General features: G+C 41.7%; 1 protein-coding gene across 3 annotated transcripts in view; it reads right to left on the reverse strand.

The window, feature by feature from the left end:
• The window catches only part of PKN2 (protein kinase N2), a 46,708-nt gene extending 27,283 nt beyond the window's left edge, over positions 1-19,425 (reverse strand). For all 3 annotated transcript variants that reach the window (XM_053391844.1, XM_053391843.1, XM_053391842.1), the window contains exons 1-2: positions 19,027-19,425; positions 1,345-1,645 (exon numbers count right to left, since the gene is read on the reverse strand). In XM_053391844.1, the coding sequence (XP_053247819.1) occupies positions 1,345-1,645; positions 19,027-19,077 (352 nt within the window). In that variant the 5' untranslated portion in view covers positions 19,078-19,425. The remainder of the gene's footprint in view (positions 1-1,344; positions 1,646-19,026) is intronic.
• Between the last annotated feature and the right edge of the window lie 1,488 nt (positions 19,426-20,913).

Below are 20,913 nucleotides of genomic sequence, written 5' to 3' on the forward strand. Positions count from 1 at the left end.
CTTCTCACGCTCCCAAGAGAGCAGAGCTGCTTGCAGGTCCTAGAACAAAACTGGGGAGCACGTACAAGCCGGAAGCCTGGAAGGGCCAGATCTAGGTATCACTAGCTGCTCTGCCCAAGTACAATGGAGAACCAGGGATGATAAAGAGTAAGACAATGAAAGCAGGGAGTAAGAACTAACCCCCACATGGCCATGAGGAGGAGGAGGAGAAATTTATACCCCACCTTTTTCCCTACTGCATCTGCACAAAATAGGAACACTACAAAGCTGAGCTTTCAGTCTACGCAAAAGAACATTGTCCTTTACTGAGACTTTATGTCCCTGTGTGACACTGTACTTAGACCCATAGTTAATCTCTGCTTGATTTTGCTCAAAACACCTGTAAAATAAGTGACTAGTAGGAGCATGGGCAGTATCTTCCCGTGAAAATTAAGCTGCAGGATGCTATCTGTATTACTTTAGCAGTAATATATTTTCTCAGATTTTTTTTAAAGTTTATTTTTAATATAATATGCTTGTTTGAACTTTAGCATCTTTCAGCCCACTAAGAAGATTTATTTTTCTTTCTATGCAGCCAAAGGGCTACACATGCAAGACTAAGACTTCATTTCTATGAAAAATTGCTAGGGAGTGAAAGATTTATTTATTACATTTATATACCACCTCTTATCTTCCACGGATCTCAAGGTGGTGTACACGGTTCTCCTTCTCCCCATTTCATTCTCACAACAACCCTGTGAAGTAGGATAGGCTAAGAGATGGTAACTGGCCCAAGGTCACCCAGTGAGCTTCTTGGCTGAGAGGGGATTCGAACCCTGCTCTCCCAGGACCTAGTCCAGCACTCTAACCATTATGCCACAATGGCTCTCTGAAGTTCAATCCAAGCATTCCTTTTCACCTACTAAGCCGTAGAAGAAAACTGGAATTAGCACAAGAGGAATTTTCCTTACTTGTTTCACCTAATGTTTCACTGGAATTCCACAGTCTGAGCAGTGTCACAAGAAGCATATTTTCTATGATTTGCGGCTACAAATTACTTCATTTCCATATTACTATGCAACATCTTAGAGGAATAAGATGCAGAAGCAATATAATTATATGCAATGGACTAAGTGAGATTCCTAATGCTGCTTTCCTATGTTAAACGAAAGTGGGGATGGCTGCTCTTTACGCGCATGTATCTGCAGGTAGAACTTTGTGAATTCTGATACAACTCTCACTATTTAAAAAGCAGACCAAAGTATGTGAAGGATGGCATCACAAAATTAACTGTTAACTCTTCTAGGTTAAATGTTGAGGATGATTTTAAGTACCTCCATTAAAAAAAAAACACCACTCACTTACCTGTAACATCTTCAGGTTCTGTTACAACAATATGAGCATTTAATTCCTGTAATTTATGATGCAATTCTTCTAGTTTCTTGTTTGATTTTTTCAAAATATTGTCTACATAAGCCAGGTTTTTTTTATCTGTAGTGACCTTCCTGAGGTTTTCTGCTCCTTCTTTGATTTTAAGTTCCTTCCTTATTTCCCGTTTTATTTGGTCCTTTACTTCATCCAACTTTTGCTGTACCATCGTGTCCGAATAGTCCACTTTTTGTCCAATGCACACGCTCTCAGAGACAAGAATATTTCGCACATCTCCCTACAGGAAGAATAAAAAGCACAAGAGTTAATTAATGACGTTGCCCACAATACTCTGTAAAACTAATACTCATTTTAAGAGGCCTTTTACTAACCACTTGTTTGAAAATGTGCTACAGGGGCAATGATAATGTTATATGTTGACTGACAACACTTAAAAGTAACAGGTTTAAGTTTCACAACACCTTTCATGTGCCTAATTGTAACAGAAGTCATTTAAGTTCCACTGGATTTGCAAAACATTCAGACTCTGTTCAGATATGCTTGAAAACGAATAGTCTAACACAGCAATCCTAGGCGTGTCTCAGAAGTCTCACTGAGTTCAAAGAGACATCCTCCCAGTTAATTACGCACAAAGATTGCCACTTTATACTTGTAGATTTCACTGTTTCGAAGGTGAATTTAGACAATTATTAATCCAAGTAACAATGATGTATTTATGCATATTTAGCAGATATGTCCCATGAAGAAACAAAGATTAAAAAACATTATTTTCACAGAATTGAATCTGGAATACAGAGGCAGGTATGTATGAGGTTTGTCTCTGGTTATCCCATCAAAACCACAAGGTATTTTAGTCACCATGCTATAATATAATCATACGCCTTCACCACCCTGAGACGTTTAACTATTAATTGGGGGTTTTTTGCAGGCACCCCATATATGCATATCAGAAATGGCATAATCACATTATCACTAGGATGACAGAAAATGAGTAAGAGTCCCCTATTTTTCCAAAGACTCCTTCCTTCTTTCAACTTGCTTCAACCGCTCTCTGAACACAGAGCACAAATAAGGTTTGAGAAGTGCTGAGGTGTTAGTCCAGTATTACTAAATGTGTAAACAAGTCCTTAGATTAATGCTGCCATCTTTTCAGATGCTACATGCACAGAACCTAGGCATTTAATAAGTGCTTTCCTGTAGAAATGCTTCATACATACACAATCAGCTATTAAACAAAAAGCTAGAGTCCAAATCCCAGTTAAGTAAATATAAAGTCATACTGTTAGCAAATACGAGAGTCTAATTAGATAAAGATGATCACATACAATCTTGTACTATTCTAGGTTTTACACTGCAGAACCTACAAAGCAACTGCTTCCATCAGTTACTAGGAAAGTGTTGATGCACATTTCATTTGGAGAGGTGTAGCCAATCCAATCTTTGAATGCTTGTCACATTCTGAATGCTGGCTATTATAAATTAGTAATACACATTTCATCACGACAGGAGGGTTAAAAGAGATCTCATATTTCCAAAGATTTGGGCGCAGGGGAGTGGGGGCAATGAAATGTTTACGAGCCCAGTCAATAGTGGAATTTAAAAAATGTTCTTAATTTGTTAATTACTTACACAGCAACTGCCTTCTATATCATTTTGAAAAAAATCTAAATTAAAAAAATGTTTGTTAGAGTAAAAATGTTTTTCTTAATATAAAATCCAAGATGAACGAACTTGGGGCGGGGGGACCCTGAATATATTCAGGCAAGTTAATGTAATATTTCAAAGATTAAACACATGCTAACTGTATGTCTTGCACAACAATCATAATGTTAACTAGCACAGTGTTACCAAATGATTGAGTGGTTCAGCAGCAAATCATACAAGTATATGTAGTATTCAGAATGCTTATTCTAAATGCCCTTGTTTGGTGAAAAATTACTCAAATTAAACTATGTTTGCGAGAAATTTCTCCTCTTCACCAAATAACCACCCAATTTCACCCACAGATGTTCCCTCCTTCCCTCAGTATAGTTCATAGATATTGCAGGAAGCCACAAACAGCCAATTCTGGTGATATATTTTGGCAACATAATATATTGGCTCATTTATTTTTTTAAAAAAAGTTATCTGTCTCCACAGGTTCAGGTATCCAACAATGTTCTCAAAGAATATCAACTATTATTTTTCTTTCTGCACAAAAAAATGCTAAAAGTCTGATATAATTAGTCAACCTAAGACTTACACAATCCATTACAAGCCTAGAGTTCTCATGGTCAACTACCCTGGAGAAAGCTGCAAGAATGCAACATTATATTTATTCCCCATGTCTCTTCTAAAGCAACACAGTTGGTTAACATACAGAACATGAATGTTTGGTGCAGTACTATATATAGCAAGAGCCATAAAATTCTCAAGGTTCAAAAGGCAACTGTAAGTAAATATAGAAAAGATTACCTTAGCAGTAATCTCACATCCATTATTCTGACCACAGAACCCAAACAGTGACTTGAGCTTCCAAATGTAAAAGCAAACTGGTTTATAACTGCTTCTGAATGTTATGTGTTCACTCTAGTGACTTATCTTGACCGCAGTGGCACTCTAAACTCTGCTTTCTGCAGGGAGGTGGACATCACATTTGTTCATACACTGCTACAATGACATGAGAGCAAGATAGACTAGCCTCTTAGCTGGGCATTCTCTTTCTCTTTTCCCTCCTGCCCCCAAACTTGAGCAGCAAAATCATCTGCAAAGTACAGTGGCCTCAAGATACAGAGTAATGGCCATAATTGTGATTTGGCAGTTAGATGGCATCTGCCATCATATTTTACCTATCACTTTACAGTGGTACCTCGAGTTACAGATGCTTCAGGTTACAGACTCCACTAACCCAGAAATAGTACCTCGGGTTAAGAACTTTGCTTCAGGATGAGAACAGAAATCGTGTGGTGGTGGCAGCAGGTGGCCCCATTAGCTCAAGTGGTACCTCAGGTTAAGAACAGTTTCAGGTTAAGAACGGACATCCAGAATGAATTAAGTTCTTAACCCAAGGTGCCACTGTATTTATCTTTGTTCAGGTAAGATTTTATACTATTGTCTGAAATGGCTATTAAATTCAGAAGAAACCACCGCAGAAAGTAAAGCTAAACATTTAGCAATCTGCTAGAGATCTAGTATTCTGTAGCCCTTCCAAATATTTTATACCTCTCTTATAAGAAGTGTTGGAAGATATCTGCAAACTCAAGATCCTCTATCAGTTGCCCCCGCCCCCGCCCCCTGAACCACATACATGAGCCATTTACCAGCAGAATGTGTTAGCTTATATAGAGTGCAAAATGAACAGGAGCAGGGAGATCAAAGTCTGCTGTACTTCCTAGGATGAAGACAGACTACCATGGAATTGAAAGCATCAGGATTCCAAAACTGCAGCACTAAATTGAACCAACCTTCATTTAAAATGAGAATCTCAAATTTCCACCTGCTAGCAAGACTACATAAACCCTGCAGTCCTAAATTGATCCTACAGAATGCAGCAGAGTGACTGCTTTGATAACTATTCTATCTGCACTGTTTATCTAATTTATTCATTGCAGGGAACAGCCTAGCAGAGAAACGATATGCTTTATGACATCCACTGTGCAAAATGGGAACCGTGAAAATTTCAAATTCAGACAAATACTGTAAGTTATAAAAGCTATCCACATATGCTTAGATTTGCAGAATTCTGACTGCGTAAGCAGTTACCTTACTACAGAACCTAGAGCTTTAGGGATAAGAGCACTACATGACTAAGTCCATACATTCAGATGGGCTTTAGATTTACTTTTCTTGAAGAGGTGTTATCCCTTTGCCCACCACATTGAAAACTACTTTCAAAACTGACAAAAGTTGATGGAAGAGAGCCTCTTATTGGAAAACAAGTCATAATTTCCAGTACACTCGGGCAATCACATTGAATTTCCACAAGCATCTCTCTTGTGGAAGGTAGCCACATTATTTTCGGTGGAGTCTTTCTTTAGATGCTTTCTTGCAATGTTCATTTTTAAATGCTTAAAATGTTATTATTATGAAATTGCAAGCATATAAACATCATAACATAAAATCATATTTATATCCAAACTTACTTCAGGACTTTCACCACTTCTTCTCCCCTTGAAACTCCCTCTCCGCACTACAGTATTCTGTAGATCCTTACTGAAAGGATTCTACGTTGGTTTCTATTTACCCAATACTGTCAGAATCCTCAATCTGGGATTCACTTCTGAATTGCTCTTGTTCAGGAAGCTTTGCAAAATGGGAAACTGAACAATTTCAACCCAACCATTTGGTCGCCTTTAGATTTCATCATGCCTACAAAGTAGACCCAATGGGTCCAGTCCAAATATGACTAGATCATAGTTATATTAATAAATTACACTTTAAACTAATCACAATTTGTCTACTGTAATCACAAACTTCACTTAGTTTAAATTCAGAAGAAGGTATATTCAACCTCCTCCTTTGGTGAATGCCAGAGGAAAACAGAGAGGACTACATAAGCCCAATGCTTGAGCAAGCTCATTTACATTGCACTTTGCCATGGTTAAGCACTACATTTACACTGGGCCACCATCCCTTGATTCTTGCTACAACATGCAAGAGATAGACATGAAAAAGTGAGGAATCATTCCAGCATATAGACTACATGCAACTGAAATATTTATCAGTGCTTAAATTTCTAATTCACAGTGATGCCCCTCTCTAATGTCCAAAAATGACCAGACAAAGACAAGGCAAATAATTTTGAAGTAAGGGTAAATGCCTATGCAGATCTCTTCTTATCTTGTATGTCATATACAGAAATCATCTTGTAACAGGAAAATCCCAGTGCACAAGTGAATCAGCAAATGTATATATGGGGCAAGTATTATTTACAATAGTGGTATGGCTAGTTAAGCAAGTTTGCATGACTCAGACTGATATTTATACCACTATATACAGGTACCAGATAAAAGTCGAAATAAAGAGAGCTCCAGCAGTTCAGCGCTTGAGCTTAGTATCAGGATTGTAAAAGATGGCAAACATTATGGGGGAGTGTTAGCAGACCAGACCAGGTATATGTGCCCACACTCTGTGCAAGTCAAAAAAGGGATAGGTTGCCTCCAAATCAATACGATTTTTAAAAATTGTTTGCAGCCAATACACATTAGAATACAACACACAAAGACAAGACACCTCAAGAGTAAGTTAAACATTTTCAGGAATACAAATTGCCAGCATTTAATATTGTTCCTCATATCATTTTAAAATCCGCATAGCAGCCTAGCTCTCAACCCTCTTTAGGGTCAAAAAAGTAGGTGTGTAACTTTCTTGCTGTAGATAGCAAACTTGTCTTAGCCAGCAACAATCTAATGTTGAAATCATCTGACTGATCTTCCAGAAAATTATGAAATAAAAATGAACAACACCGATCAATCCTTGGGCAAGCACCATATTCCTGCTTGCAAGAAGTTCCGTATTTGGATGGTAATCTTCTCATACCTACTTGGGAAAAGGAAATGAGCCACGCCACCTGTGTAAGAAGCGCTGGAATTTCTTGATTACCAATTGTGGGGGTGGGTAGGTATGGAGAAAAGAACTCCTGAACTGCATCCTTTATGTACAACGGGTGGGGAATCTCTAGCTCCGTGACATCATCTGGGAGGGCAGGGTTCAATTCTGCCTTGGCTGAGCACACCTGTTCCCAGCAGGAAACAGGTGATCACAGCTAAAACAAGATTTAAACCCCTGCTTGTCAGCTGGGAACAGGGGCACAGAGCCCAAGTTTTTATTTGCTTTTGTTTCTGCAGGCACTGCCTGAGAGAGACCTGTCCTGTGCACAGCTAAAAACTTAAAATCTAGGCTTCTTTCTCTCCTTCCCATTACTTGATGGGTATTTCTTTGTTTGTTACTATGTTCTGTACTTTTATTATAAACTGTCCTGTGATCCTCAAATGAAGGCCAATATACATATTTAATCAACAAAATACAGTGGTACCTTGGAAGTTGAACGGAATCTGTTCCAGAAGTCCGTTCGACTTCCAAAATGTTTGGAAACCAAGGCGTGGCTTCTGATTGGCTGCAGGAAGCTCCTGTAGCCAATCAGAAGCCTTGGAAGCCCCATTGGATGTTCGGGTTCCAAAGAACATTTGCAAACCGGAACACTCACTTCTGGGTTTGCGGCATTCTGGAGGCAAAACTTTCGACTCGTAAGGCGTTCACGAACCAAAGTACGACTGTATTACATAGTGAAGTCAAACCTTGTTGTGCACCCTTAGGTGTAAATAATGAATCTAAGAGCCCATGAGTCCAGTTTGAATATTAGCATCAGTATTAGAGTACTGCATAAGAAACAGCAGTTATCCACAGAAGTAACTGCCAGATTTTTCAAGAATCATTCATATTCAATGAGGTCAAAGGCAGATGAGAGCTCAACAAATGCAACATACACCAATTCTGGTTGACGAGTAGCATACTTTCAAATAATAATACTTTGCTTCTTAGTAAGGCATTTCATTTCTGCTTTGTTAACAAGCGGTCAATTTGGTAGTATCTCAGAAGTTGTCCTAATTACTTCATGAATCAAAACTGGTGCTGTTTGGGCCTCTTGTAGATTGTCATTACTTTAAAAAAATGTGAGACCCATTTCAACGCTGGACAACCCACAACTGGTTTCATTTGCCTAAGTCGATGCATCACAAGATCTCAAAAGCATTTTTTGTTTTTAATTAACCTCAACCTGCCCAAAACTTTGGCAGAATTTCCATTTTTCCCATTCTTAAATGGTTCACACACTCACTTCACTAGACCAAACAACTCTTATTTTGCTTATCTGATTTATTTTACTTTAAAGTTATAGCTGGTTTTACTAGGGACTACTTACATCTCCTATCCTCTACAACCTGCGGCCTACAGGCCATACTTGGCCTGTCAGATTTGGCTTGGAAAGGTAGTTTTATTCCTAAACCACACCCACCAGCCTCACAACTGACATGACAGGGGGTGTCAGGTGCGGGGCAGATAACTAGTGTGCCTATGCACACTTAGGAACCATAAAGTGTCCTCCTGATTGCATGTTGGCAATGGAAAGCAGTCTTTTACTCAACCACCATAGAACTGCATTAACAATTCTTCTGTAGATTAAACACAAATTGTGTTTTAAAGGATAACAGATCTTCATGGGAGTAAGATACAAAATAATCAATACATATAAAAACCATGGATTTAATTTTTGTATAAAGCAAGGTTAGGGAACTTCTGGCCAATGTCTGTGGGCTCTCTACCAACCCTAAGGATGTTCCTCAAAGACCCTCACTAGTCCTAATTGATTGCTTTTGCCTGGCTGGAATGTGTCCTTCTTCCGAGGTAATGCCACTTGCTTGCCTGAATGGAGAAAGGATGAGATCTACTGTTCTACTCACTTTTTTCTCTGCCTGCCTGATAGGTTGACAAGAAAGTTGACCATAAGGAAATGTGGACCCCCCTTTGCCTGAAAAATGTTTCCAACCCCTGGTATATAAGATTGCAGCCTAAGAGTTCTATTACAGATAGCTGTATAGAGTGCTTTTCAATTCAGAGATCCAATTAATGAGAGCTATTAAAAGGTGGTAACCTAATTAGGCTTTCAGAAGATTGACAGTACCTGCCAGACAGTACTGACCATTCATAGGAAATTATTTATTTACTTCCCTAATGAGGCCTTCCGGAATCCACACAGTAAATGCTTCCTGAGAAACTTTCCCTATTAGTGCTCATTCACAATCTTTGGGCTTAAAATAGCTCAGCAACTTATTCTTGACTTAAAATACTCAGCATCAGAAATGAATTCAGTAGATTAAATTCTAGCATTAAGATCAGAAGATGAGTAAAGCTAATACAATTTTTCCAACTGCTGTAAATTTCCAAAATAATAAAATTGGAAAGAATCACCATCTGAGGGCTAAAACTCACTCCACCAAACAAACAAACAAACTTTGCTATCAAAGAAAACACGTCTCCATTAAAGGAGATTACAGAGCTCTACATGGGCAGCAGTTCAAGAATGCTGCAGCAGTAGTCAGGCATATTTGACTTACACTTCTCTTACTTTTCCAGGGATGCGTCTAACTTTAGAACATATCCACAGTCAATGCAAGTTTTTAAAATATCAGTTTATTCTATAAATTGCTTCACATGAAATAAAATTAGTTGTGCAAGGGACTAAATCAAATATGTGTGCGTTGTGCTCTCTGCAACCCTTCTATAATGTGCCTTATGTTCATTTTTGCTTTTCAGTTTGACTCACATTCATCTTGCTGCGTTTATGTTAACTGCCAGAAGCAATTCATTTAAAAAATAAATAAAACTTCAACGTTTAACTTGCTTTCAGGTGGGGTGACCTATCGTCTCTCTCATGATTTCTGTTGCCTTTTTTAAGAAATAAAAGAGTACTCTCCATTGTTTCCACTGTGATATGTGTTAGATCAGTAGTCTTCAATATTTTCAGACCTATGAGTCACTTATAATCAAACATGAAATATTGAATCCAGTTTCAGGGCTAGTTCAAACATAATGATCTCATGCAGTCTCTTCTCCCCAGTCTTTCATTTTGCAATTCAGTATTTTCAAGATTTATTAAACCAGAATTTCCATCTTCATCTGAACTGGGAAACTATAGTTTAATCTCATACTTTAAGCCATCAAACCACAGTTTAGCAGTTTGGATGCAACAAGAAAGCTTAGTTTAATAAACCCCAAGAGTATTCTGATATGATGGAGAAAGTAGAAGAGAAGGGGAGGTGGGGAAGCTGTCTATGGCTCAACAACGATTGTTGGACCAAGTGTGTGCAGAGCAACTGCAACTGCATGTTGGGCTGGGTTGCCATCAGTATGCCGATGACACCCAACTCTATCTGTTCATGGATGGCCATCCTGACTTGGCCCCAGACACACTGACCAGATGTCTGGAAGCTGTGGCTGGATGGTTACGTGGGAGCCGGTTGAAGTTAAATCCTTCGAAGACAGAGGTCCTCTGGCTGGGACGGGACGATATGGGATTGAGGGGGCAACTCCCATCTCTTGCGGGGGTGCAATTAGTGCCAGCACCGTCCGTTAAGAGTTTGGGTGTAATCTTCGATACCTCCCTCTCTATGGAGGCGCAGATTACAGCTATAACAAAAGCGGCATTTTTTCAGACACAAGATCTACCCACTTTGGAAGAACGACAGACGAAGGTGATGGACTATATGGGATTGGCAGAAATGACTGGCAGAATCCGAGACCAGGGAGATAAGTCGGTGGAAGAAGATTGGAAGAAACTCAAAGACTATCTACAGAAATATTGTAAAATTAATGAATGTTAGAATGATGTTGGATAGAAATTAAGTGGTTTCCAGCTGTAATGCTTTAAGAGAATATGAAAAAAGGGTTATAAATAGGTAAAAATCTAATGGTAAGGATTTGCTGAACCAACAATTTGAAGTGGAATACAAAAAAGGGAGGTATGAGGAGGTCCGGGAAACAAGCTAAAGGAAAATAAGCAATGGAAAATCTGTGTGTTTTTAACTATTTTTATTTTGCATTTTTGTTATTTTTTTCATTTTTATTGTAATACTTTAAAAAATCTTAATAAATATCTTATAAAAAAAAGCAGCATTTTTCCATCTCCGCCAAGCTAAGCAGTTGGCTCCTTATCTCTCTCGCCCTGACCTAGCCACTGTGATCCACACGACGGTCACCTCCAGACTGGATTATTGTAACTCGCTCTACGTGGGGCTGCCCTTGAGACTGACCCAGAAACTCCAGCGGGTGCAGAATGCTGCGGCGAGACTCCTTATGGGGTCTTCGCTGCGAGATCACATTCATCCGGTACTATACCAGCTGCACTGGCTCCCGGTGGAGTACAGGATCAGGTTTAAGGTCCTGGTTTTAACCTTTAAAGCCCTATACGGCCTAGGACCCTCGTACCTACGGGACCGCCTCTCCTGGTATGCCCTACAGAGGAACCTACGGTCTGCAAATAAAAACATCCTGAAGGTCCCAGGCCACAGAGAGGTTAGGCTGGCCTCAACTAGAGCCAGGGCTTTCTCGGCTGCGGCTCCAATCTGGTGGAACGCTCTGTCACAAGAGACTAGGGCCCTGCGGGACCTGACATCTTTCCGCAGGGCCTGCAAGACAGAGTTGTTCCACCAGGCCTTTGGTTGGGGTACAGCCTGACTCCCTCCTCTGGCAACCTGCACAGAATTTTGCTTAACGGTTGCCATCAATTTGATTTTAATTAATTTTTATAATGAAATGTTTTTAGAATGTTGGGATTATTTGATTATTTGATTGTTGTTAGCCGCCCTGAGCCTGGGGAGGGAGGAATATAAATAAAAATTATTATTATTATTATTATTATTATTATTATTATTATTATTATTATTTTATTATTATTATTATTATTATTATTATTATTATTATTATTATTATTTTCTCTCAAAACTGTAATACACTCTAATGCAGGGCTGGGGCATCTTTTCAGTAGAAAGGCTACATTCCATTATGGAAAACCTCTCAGAGACTGAATTCCCAATGTGTGGAAGGTGGGGCCAGGGGAAACAGTGGATGGAACAATGGCTGGAGCTCTTTCTTTTGTACAGTAGGCCACATTCTAGCCACACAAATGCCCAAGGTTTCTACACCTACACCTATATTGCCATCTTCCATTCACACAAGCAAGAACATTATCACAGTTCAAGGATATATTCCATCTGGGCAAAAGCTCTTCAGAGGCCTCAGAACAGGACTGGTAAGAGATGTGGCCTAGTGAAGAGGCATGAACTGGGAGAATCCCAAGGAGCAGTGAGATAGGCCTGTACCGCTGCATTTCATTCAGGCTTGAGGCTCCCAAACCGTGCTCTAAAGTAGTATTTTTATTCTTGAACTGAATACTGTCCCAATTCAAAAATGCGTGAGACAACTTGGTATGTGTAGAACTTCTGAATCACATTCGTAAGGAAAAAAAGCCATGCCGCAACACCAAACAAAGTATCCACCCAAACTCAGGGAAACTTCAGAAATGACACTGAATGCGGAACAAGGAACTAATTTTGGAAGAACAAATTATGTTAGACAAAGCAGAAACAGGTAACCTACAGCTGGTGCCACTATCTAAATCTTGTCCAAAGTTCTAAGGGCTTTACTGTATTTTCAATCTCAAATTGCTTGACATCCAAGGAAGATCATGCACCTGAGTTTTGTCCACCCACTTTACACTCCTACATGTAGCAAATATAATGATTACGCAAATCCTGCTCATCTCAGCTGACCAGGGTATAGTTGCCACATAGTCATTACTACCAAATACTCAAGTGTTGGTATTAAGTGATCAAAGTATCAGACTGGCTCAACGCATGGGCCTCTACAAATTTTTCATTCTATTTAATATAATGCAACCAGCACACAAACATAACATTATTTGCCCTGATATCAAGACTGTCAGCTGTAGCCAGTCATAGGTGAAGGTCTAAGTTCAAACGTCCAACTCTTCCTCCTCTATATTGAGCTTTCCTTTCAACTGGGACAGATCCACTCAGATTGTCCTCTTATGCTGGTTATGCAGCCATGAATGTTTCCTTTAACCAGGATAAAGTCTCTGAGACTTCCTGCTCTTAGGTTTGTAAGCCAGGTGCTCAAGAAATAAGATTAAAGTTATTCATATTGCTGCAGCAATATGGCCTGGCTCAAGTGGTCCACAAATTTTGGCATTCTTTGGCCAACCCAAACATTTGTGGTTGCAAGAACCATGCTCCTCCTGTAATGGGTGGGGTCTTGCCCAGACGTCACACAACATAGCTCAAAGTCAAAAATAAACCCAATCTCCTCTCTGGAGCTCCAAGCTTGGAGCTGCGACTGGAGGTGAATGGGAGACAGCAAACTTCCACCCTGCTCCAGTTCTGAATGGACACAGGGAAGAGGTTGGAAGCTTGTTTTGACTCTGTGCTAGCCAAGTACCCAGAGCATACAGCCAGCACACAGCGAATACATCTTGTCTTCTCCACTCCACCTTAGGAGCTGGATATTTAGAAGCACAAGTGCAAATTGTGGTTGGCACCAACTTTGGTTAGCAAAATGCTGGCATAGTCATAATCACAGCTATCTCTGAAATGGCTAGAGAACGATGAATGCCTGCACAAGCAGGTAAATAAATGAGGGAGAAACATTTAAGTCCATAGGGTGCTCCCAATCTCCTATCTGTAGTTAAGGAATACAGGTTGCATTACATCTGCTGTGACGCATATTCCCACTATTGTAAATAGGCTTTCTGAATAATACCCACTTTCAAAAGATAACAAACATTTGTGACTTAATCAAATGCTGGGATTAAACAAAAGACATAAAATCACTAAATCAGGACCCGTACAATGTGGACTTCCATCCTATTTTGACAAATTTGTATTAGTATTAAACTGAAGGGTACAATCAGTGACCCATGCTCACAATTATAAAAACTGTCATAATAGTGAGGGTCTCCCAAAGGAATAATAGATCCATTTTCTTGTCCACCAGCTCTCAGCTGAGCATGAATAATGCTAGTTCTCCCTAAACCTTTTACCACTTGTAGAGAGGTATACAACTTTTCTTATCTTCATGATCGGTGCTAAATTTTTAAAGAGAAAAGTTCCTTTTAAAAACAGAGTCAATTCAGGGAAAAATTCAGAAATCTTGTCAACATAAAAAAGTCTTCAAGAGACTCCTGAAAGCCCAAAGTGAGGATGCTTGCTGAATCTCAGCTGGAAAAGTGTTCTTCAGACATCCAGTTTTGAGGTTAGCAATGTGTGGACCACAGTGCCCAAGTTATCCTGGTCCAGGTACAGATGTAACTGCTGTACCAGACAAAGCAGGTAAAAAGCACTTCTAGCCACCAAGGTCACTTTGGCCTAATGACAAAGACATTTCCAGGAATACCTTCCCAAGCTACATTTCCCCAAGCAACCTCATCCAGGACAGAAACGGGCCCATAGATTGCACAGCCTCTCCTAATTCAAATGCTATGTAGAGGTACAGCTGTGTGTCATCAGCAAACCGATGGCACTTTGCTCCAAAACTCCTAATGACCACTCCCAGTGGCTTCATATAGATCAGGCATAGGTAAACTCTGGCCCTCCAGGTGTTTGGGACTATAGTTCTCATCATCCCTGACCACTGGTCCTGTTAGCTTGGAATGATGGGAATTGTAGTCCCAAAACATCTGGAGGGCTGGAGTTTGCCTATGCCTGTTAAATAGCACTGGAAACAAAACAATACCCTACAGAACCACCTAGCACAGGTGCCAGGAAGTCAAAGAGCACTCCCCCGATACCATTTTGGGACTCCAATACCCATCCCATATAGTTGATATAGGAAGATACCATGGTCAGTGGTATCAAAATTTGCTGAGAAAGTAATTGTAACAGGGATGCACTCTTCTTGTCCCGATACAGGTCATCCATTAGGGCAATGAAAGCCGATTCAGCACTGAAACCAGGCCTAACCCCAGATTAAAGTGGAACACTTGAAATTGCTCTGCCACCACCCTCTCTACCATGTTCTCTTAGACTGGGGCATTGGTAAATGGCTGGTAGTTCTTACACACCATTGGGCCCAGGGTGGGTTTTTAAAGGTGCAGTCACATCACCAACTCTTTAAAAGCAGCTAGCACTTCCTCACCCACCCAGTAACAACCAGCCAAAAAGGGCAGGGGTCCAGAGGGCATGTAGTCAGACGCCTTGGGGCAAGTATCTTGTGAACATCATCAATTCACATCATAAGGAAATAACAAACGTCACATTGGATGCCTCAACTGGATTTGCTTTAACAGCAGCATCCATGTCACTACAAAGTCACGTCTCTCTCAATCAGTTATGGAAAACTATTTTAAAATCATGGGAGCCGCTATCATATTTTTAGGAGCCTGTGTGACCATATGTATGAAGTTTTTTCAATCCTGCTCTTGGCTTTTTGCTGCTTCCCTTCTCTTTCTACCTTCTGTACACCAGCAAATTCTGGAAACAGAATGTGTAAAATACACAGTATGCTTCTTTTTGCAACACCATGTGTTATCAAGAAAATTGGCAGAAAATATTTTGACTTTTTCCATAGGAAAAACAAAAAAGAAGACAAAAATATGAAAGCAATACAAAAAGCCTGTCATGAGGCTGGTATCAACATGCACTTTAACTCTTGGAATTAATAGCCAATGGCATTGCTTTGGAGAGGGGGGATTTAATATTATCAAGACTATTAAACCACAAGTACTATGTACCCTCATCTGTGGTAGTCAGGAATTCATGGCCTCCATGACAACTATGGGCCTATCTACATGCACACACTGCTGAACTGGACACACTGCTGGTGGGAGGCTTTGAGATAACTGTCCATAACAAAGGAGTTCACTACCTCTTGTAGATTCACAGGGTTTCATACCCTCTGTAAAACTATCAGGATGGTCTGCTCATGGAGACTGATGGACCCAAATTAATTTCTGACTGCTCTTGGGTAGTTTCTAGCTAACATGACTGGCTATCATGTCAGAGGTATGGAATGGGGAAATGACCTGAGCAACTGACATGATCACTCACAAAATTTTACTTTTCCACTGCAACTCATCAGTACAGTGTCATCCAGAAGATGCTCCAAGTGGTGAAGAGCGTGTCAAATCCGAGTCCTCAAAGAAGAACCCTTGGTGGCCCCTCAGTGGCCTACTGTGACAAATTTGCAGAAGACTTTGCAGATGACACCTGCTCTTTACATCTGCACATCTTCAGGAACAGAAACTATGGATGTATCCACAGTACCTGCTTTCCAGTTGATGAATATATTTGAGTTGCTTCTGCCTGAGCATGTGGACAGGTTGCTTGGAGGTTTGAGACTGGCTACATGCCCTCTTGACCAAAAGGAACCATCTAAATGGTTGGCAGTGGTAGTGAATACTTATTTAAGAGAGAGAGGGAGAGATGCCATCAGTTCTGCCACTGCTGAAAAAAAACATTTCTTTGATCCTACATCTTTGGATAATTACCAGCCTACCTACCATTCTTGGGCAAGGTGTACAAGTGTTACAAATCTATAGACATTTTTTGGAAAAGACTGGTTCCCACAATCCTTTTCAATCTGCCTTGGCAGTTTTGCTGGATGATCTATGTCAGAAGCTAAATGGGGGCAGTGCATTTCTCTTGGATCTGCTGGACCTCTCAATGGCTTTTGAGACTACCAACGATTATATCCTTTGGGTCAGGATAGGGCTTGGAAGCAGTTTCGCAAAGATTCAAGGTCTTATTGGTAGGGCAGGTCCTAGAAAACAGTGTTGAGATTTCTGCACGCCTTTTTGGCCTTTGGCTTCTAGGATGCCCCAGCATTATATTTTGTCCTTATGCTGTTCAACATTTACATGAAAATGAAACGGCTGGAGAGACTTTAGGGATTTGGACTAGATGTTGCCAATATACAGATGAACCCTAGTACTATCTCTCCTTTTCATCAAATGCCAGGGTGGCTGCAGAAGGTGTTGAACATTGCTTGAGAAGTTATGGATCAGATGTGAGTACATAAATTGAAGCTAAGCCTGGCAAAGACAGGGTGCTGCTAATTAACAGGGAAGCTATTCCAAGCCTCAGGGTACCACCTAGTCTGAACAGAACCTCTACTCCAGGTTCGTATCCTGGGGGTTCTCCTTGACCTAAATTTGCTCTAGGATACTTAGGTTACTATTGTGACCAGGAATGCTGTTGCAAAGCTTGGGTAAATGCATCAGCAATGCATTTTCCTGGAAAAAAGCAGGTCTGGCCACTGTTGTACATGCTTTGGTTACTTCTAGGTTGAATTTACTGTAACATGCTCTACGCTGGGTTTCATTTAAAAAGTGTTGGGAACCTTCAGCTAGTGCAAAATGCAGCAGCCAGAATGCTGGCTGAAACCTGCTTCATGGAAGATATAACCCTGGTGTTAACAGTTGCAACTGGCTTACAACTGCAAAGCTTTACAATTTCAGGTGCTGGTGATTACCTATAAAGTCCTAAATGGTCAGAACAGTTGAGGATTGCATCCTTCCTCATGCATCCTTTCACCTTTCATAATGGTAAATAGAGGACTAGCTTCATATTCCTTTGCCTTCAGAGGTATGGTTGGTAAGGACACAGGACAGGGCCTTCTCAATAGAAGTATCAAGTGTATGTGATTGCAGAATGCCCTTTTAACTGTGCTGTCTGCTGCTACAGCTGGTTTACTGCTGCTCAACTCTCAGTTATTGTGATATTACTGCTGTTTTATCAGAGGTGTTTTTTCAATTATATTGTAAGCTACTGTGAAGCCTCTTGGAGCCAAGAGGCAAATTATAAATCTTCTAAAATAAATATAGGTGATGCTGCTACTGTATCAACAGTACTCCACGCTAGTTTAAAAAAGTCCACAATGTTTCTTTCACAGCCTGTGGCAGTGATTACACTATACTTTTCAGGCTAGGCCTTGCCCTCCAGTCACTTTCACACTCTACAGTATATTTAGGAACGGAAGAACACTTGACATCCACCCATTGTACATTCAGTTTGACAGTTAGTGGCAAATATTTGGATTCATCTACAACTATATCAATTATGTTACAGCACTATTTCATATGAACACTTAGGCAGCAACAGAATTTCTGGTCGGGTGTTCATTTCCCAATTGACCATGGATGTGAAATATTGGAGACATGCTGCTAGTTTATGGAACTTGTAGGTAATATAACTCCAACATACAAGGAGTGTACAACATACTGCAATTTACTGTTAAATGGATAATGTATGCTAAGGTCCTATAAATGTGGGAGAGCTGTCATCTTGTATTCAAGAGAGATCAGCTGAAACTAATTTTGTGGAGAATAAAGGTCAAGAGGTTCACTGTGATGAACAAGCCAGTCCTATACAAAATCAGGAAATGCACCCCATAGAGATACAGGATTAGTCAGGAAGCTATGAAAGGTACATAAGGAAGCAAACAAACCTGCCCATATCTTCTCCTGCTACCCAGTTACTAGATAGTGGTTCCCCACTCTCTACCAGTATGCACAAAGTGGGAGAGAGAGTGTGTCAGAAAGGGAAAGAAACACAACTGTGGGCACCAACAAGGGGAGAAAGGGGATGTTCCCAGCGCACAGTTAACTGGCAATTCCTGTTGGAAGATTCCTTCACACACACACCCCTCAAGCTAAAAAGCAGAGGAAGGAAAGAGCTTTAAAAAAAAAGAGGAGGATGAGGATTGTGTGCTTTACACACGACAAGTTTTACTTTCATTTAAAGAAACCGGGAAGAGGTAGGCGTGTGTGCGGGGGATGGAGAAAAGAGGAAAGGAAAACTCCTGGGGTCCACCCACCTCAAGGTGGCCTGAGCCCAGAGAGAGAGAGAGAGAAGCGGCTCCAGCAGCAAAGGAGATTATGACACTGGGAGGCAGAGTGTGCCTCGCCGAGGAAGGGGGCCTGGAGGGGGGCGGCTCCACCTCCCCGGCCAGGAGGCCCCAGGCTGGAAGGGATTGTGGGGGGGGGGGGAGAGTGGAAAGGGCGGCAAGGAAGGAAGAAGAGCTTTTCCGGGCCGTGAGGAGAGAAGCGAGGAAGGAACGAAGGAAGGAAGGAGGGAGCCTCGGCGGCGGCCGCCGCCACTTTCTCTCTTTTACCTGCTGCAGGTCTGTGAGAAAAATCTCCCTCTCGGCCGCGTTGGACGCCATTGCTGCGCGCTGGCTCTGGACTCCGCACCTGGGCGCCGCCGCCGGTGGGAAGAAGGCGGGTCTGGGCCGAGGGGGGCGCTCGCTCGCTCGCGACTCAGGCGGCGGCGGCAGGGGCGGAGGCGAGGCTTGAGGGGGGGCGTCAACCCCCTCTCCTCACATTCCCATGAGGGGACGGGGAGGGACGGGGACAGGGGGTGGGTGTCTTTTCGCGTCGGGACGGGCGTCTCGCGCTCGCTCCCGCCCGTGCGCGCGCCGTCCTCCCGTTCCCGACCCTCCCACACACCCCTCCAGTGGGTGGTGGTGGTGGTGGTTCCTCCTCCCTCCTCCTCCTTCCTCCCTCCTCCTCCTCCTGCGCCTCCGCCGCCGCCGCTCCTCCTCGACGTCGTCGTCGTCGCACCCTTTGGCTGTCACCCTGTCGTAAAAAGCGGCGCTGCTTGGCGGCCGTTCGGAGCACGTGACTAAGCCCGGGGAGTAGGGGCGGGGCGCGTTCTGAGAGAGGAGCGGAAGAGGAGTTCTCGCCTGGAAGAGGGAGGGGGACGCGGCGCTCGCGCTCTCTCGCTCCGTTTCCCACGCGAGGGAGTCAGTCGCACGCTTCTCCCTCCCTGCCCTCGGGGAGCCCGTGTCATATAGCGGGGTTTCCACCCCGGCACGGCAAAGTTCGCTCCGACCTCACTGCTCACTGCACATGCTCTCCGACCGAGTTCAAAAAAAGCGCACGTCCCCAAACGGATTTGCAACAGTGCTGGATTTACGTATAAGCTAAACAAGCTGTATCATAGGGCCCCACTCACTTGGGGGCCCCCAAAAAATTTAAAGGAAAAAAAACCACTGGCTGTACATTTCCAAAATATAAGATAAAAAACAAATAAAACCTACATACAGCAACAGTGTTTTGTGTTGTGCAGGCTCCTATGATGTAAGTAATGGGCCCCGCCTGCTAGCCTGCTTCCTAAAATATCACTGGTTTGCGCATTTCTATATACAGTGGATGCTCTGGTTGCGAACGTGATCCATGCGGGAAGCACGTTCGCAACCCGCAGCGCCACATCTGTGCACGCATGGGTTGCAATTCGGCGCTTGTGCACATGCACAAGCGCCGAAACCCGGAAGTAACCTGTTCCGGTACTTCTGGGTTTCGGCGCTTCTGTAACCCAAAAATGCTCAACCTGAAGCGTCTGTAACCTGAGGTATGGCTGTATAGGGTGCCTACATTCTGCATGGACTGGTTGCATGGCAACACGTGCAAATGGCTTTAGATACCTATTAGGTCCCTAAATTACCATACAGCATATATTCAACACAAAAAACAGCAACAGTTTGTTGTTGACAAAGGACAGCTGGACATATAAAGGGCCCCATTACCTTCAGTAGCTTAGGGCCTCATCAAACCTAAATCCAGCTCTCCTCTTATCCCATGACTCGGGGGGGGGGGGGAGAAGCTTTTGGAAATTATACGGCGTCTACATCACCATTATCCACATGCTAAGTCTTTATCCAAGTGCTAAACTCTAGAATACACAGGACCTACCTTTGCACAAGCCATACTTATTTTTCTTGTTCATCTATAGTGATAATATAATGAGGTTATCTTGGTTGACTTTAATATGCAACTATATATATATATATATATATATATATATATATTCAGGAAACAGGTAATAACACAATTCATTAAAAAAATTAATTAATTAGTAACCTAAATTTAAGTTTAAAAACTTTACAATGCTCAGAAATTTTTAAAAATGTACTGTCTCTGCTCTTCCAGTAAAGGATAAATTTAGCATAAAATTTATCAAAACATTTCCTCTTCAAGGTAATAGGTCAGTTTCATCATTC

This window comes from Podarcis raffonei, chromosome 6 (genome assembly GCF_027172205.1).
Source record: "Podarcis raffonei isolate rPodRaf1 chromosome 6, rPodRaf1.pri, whole genome shotgun sequence".
Classification (NCBI taxonomy): domain Eukaryota; kingdom Metazoa; phylum Chordata; class Lepidosauria; order Squamata; family Lacertidae; genus Podarcis; species Podarcis raffonei.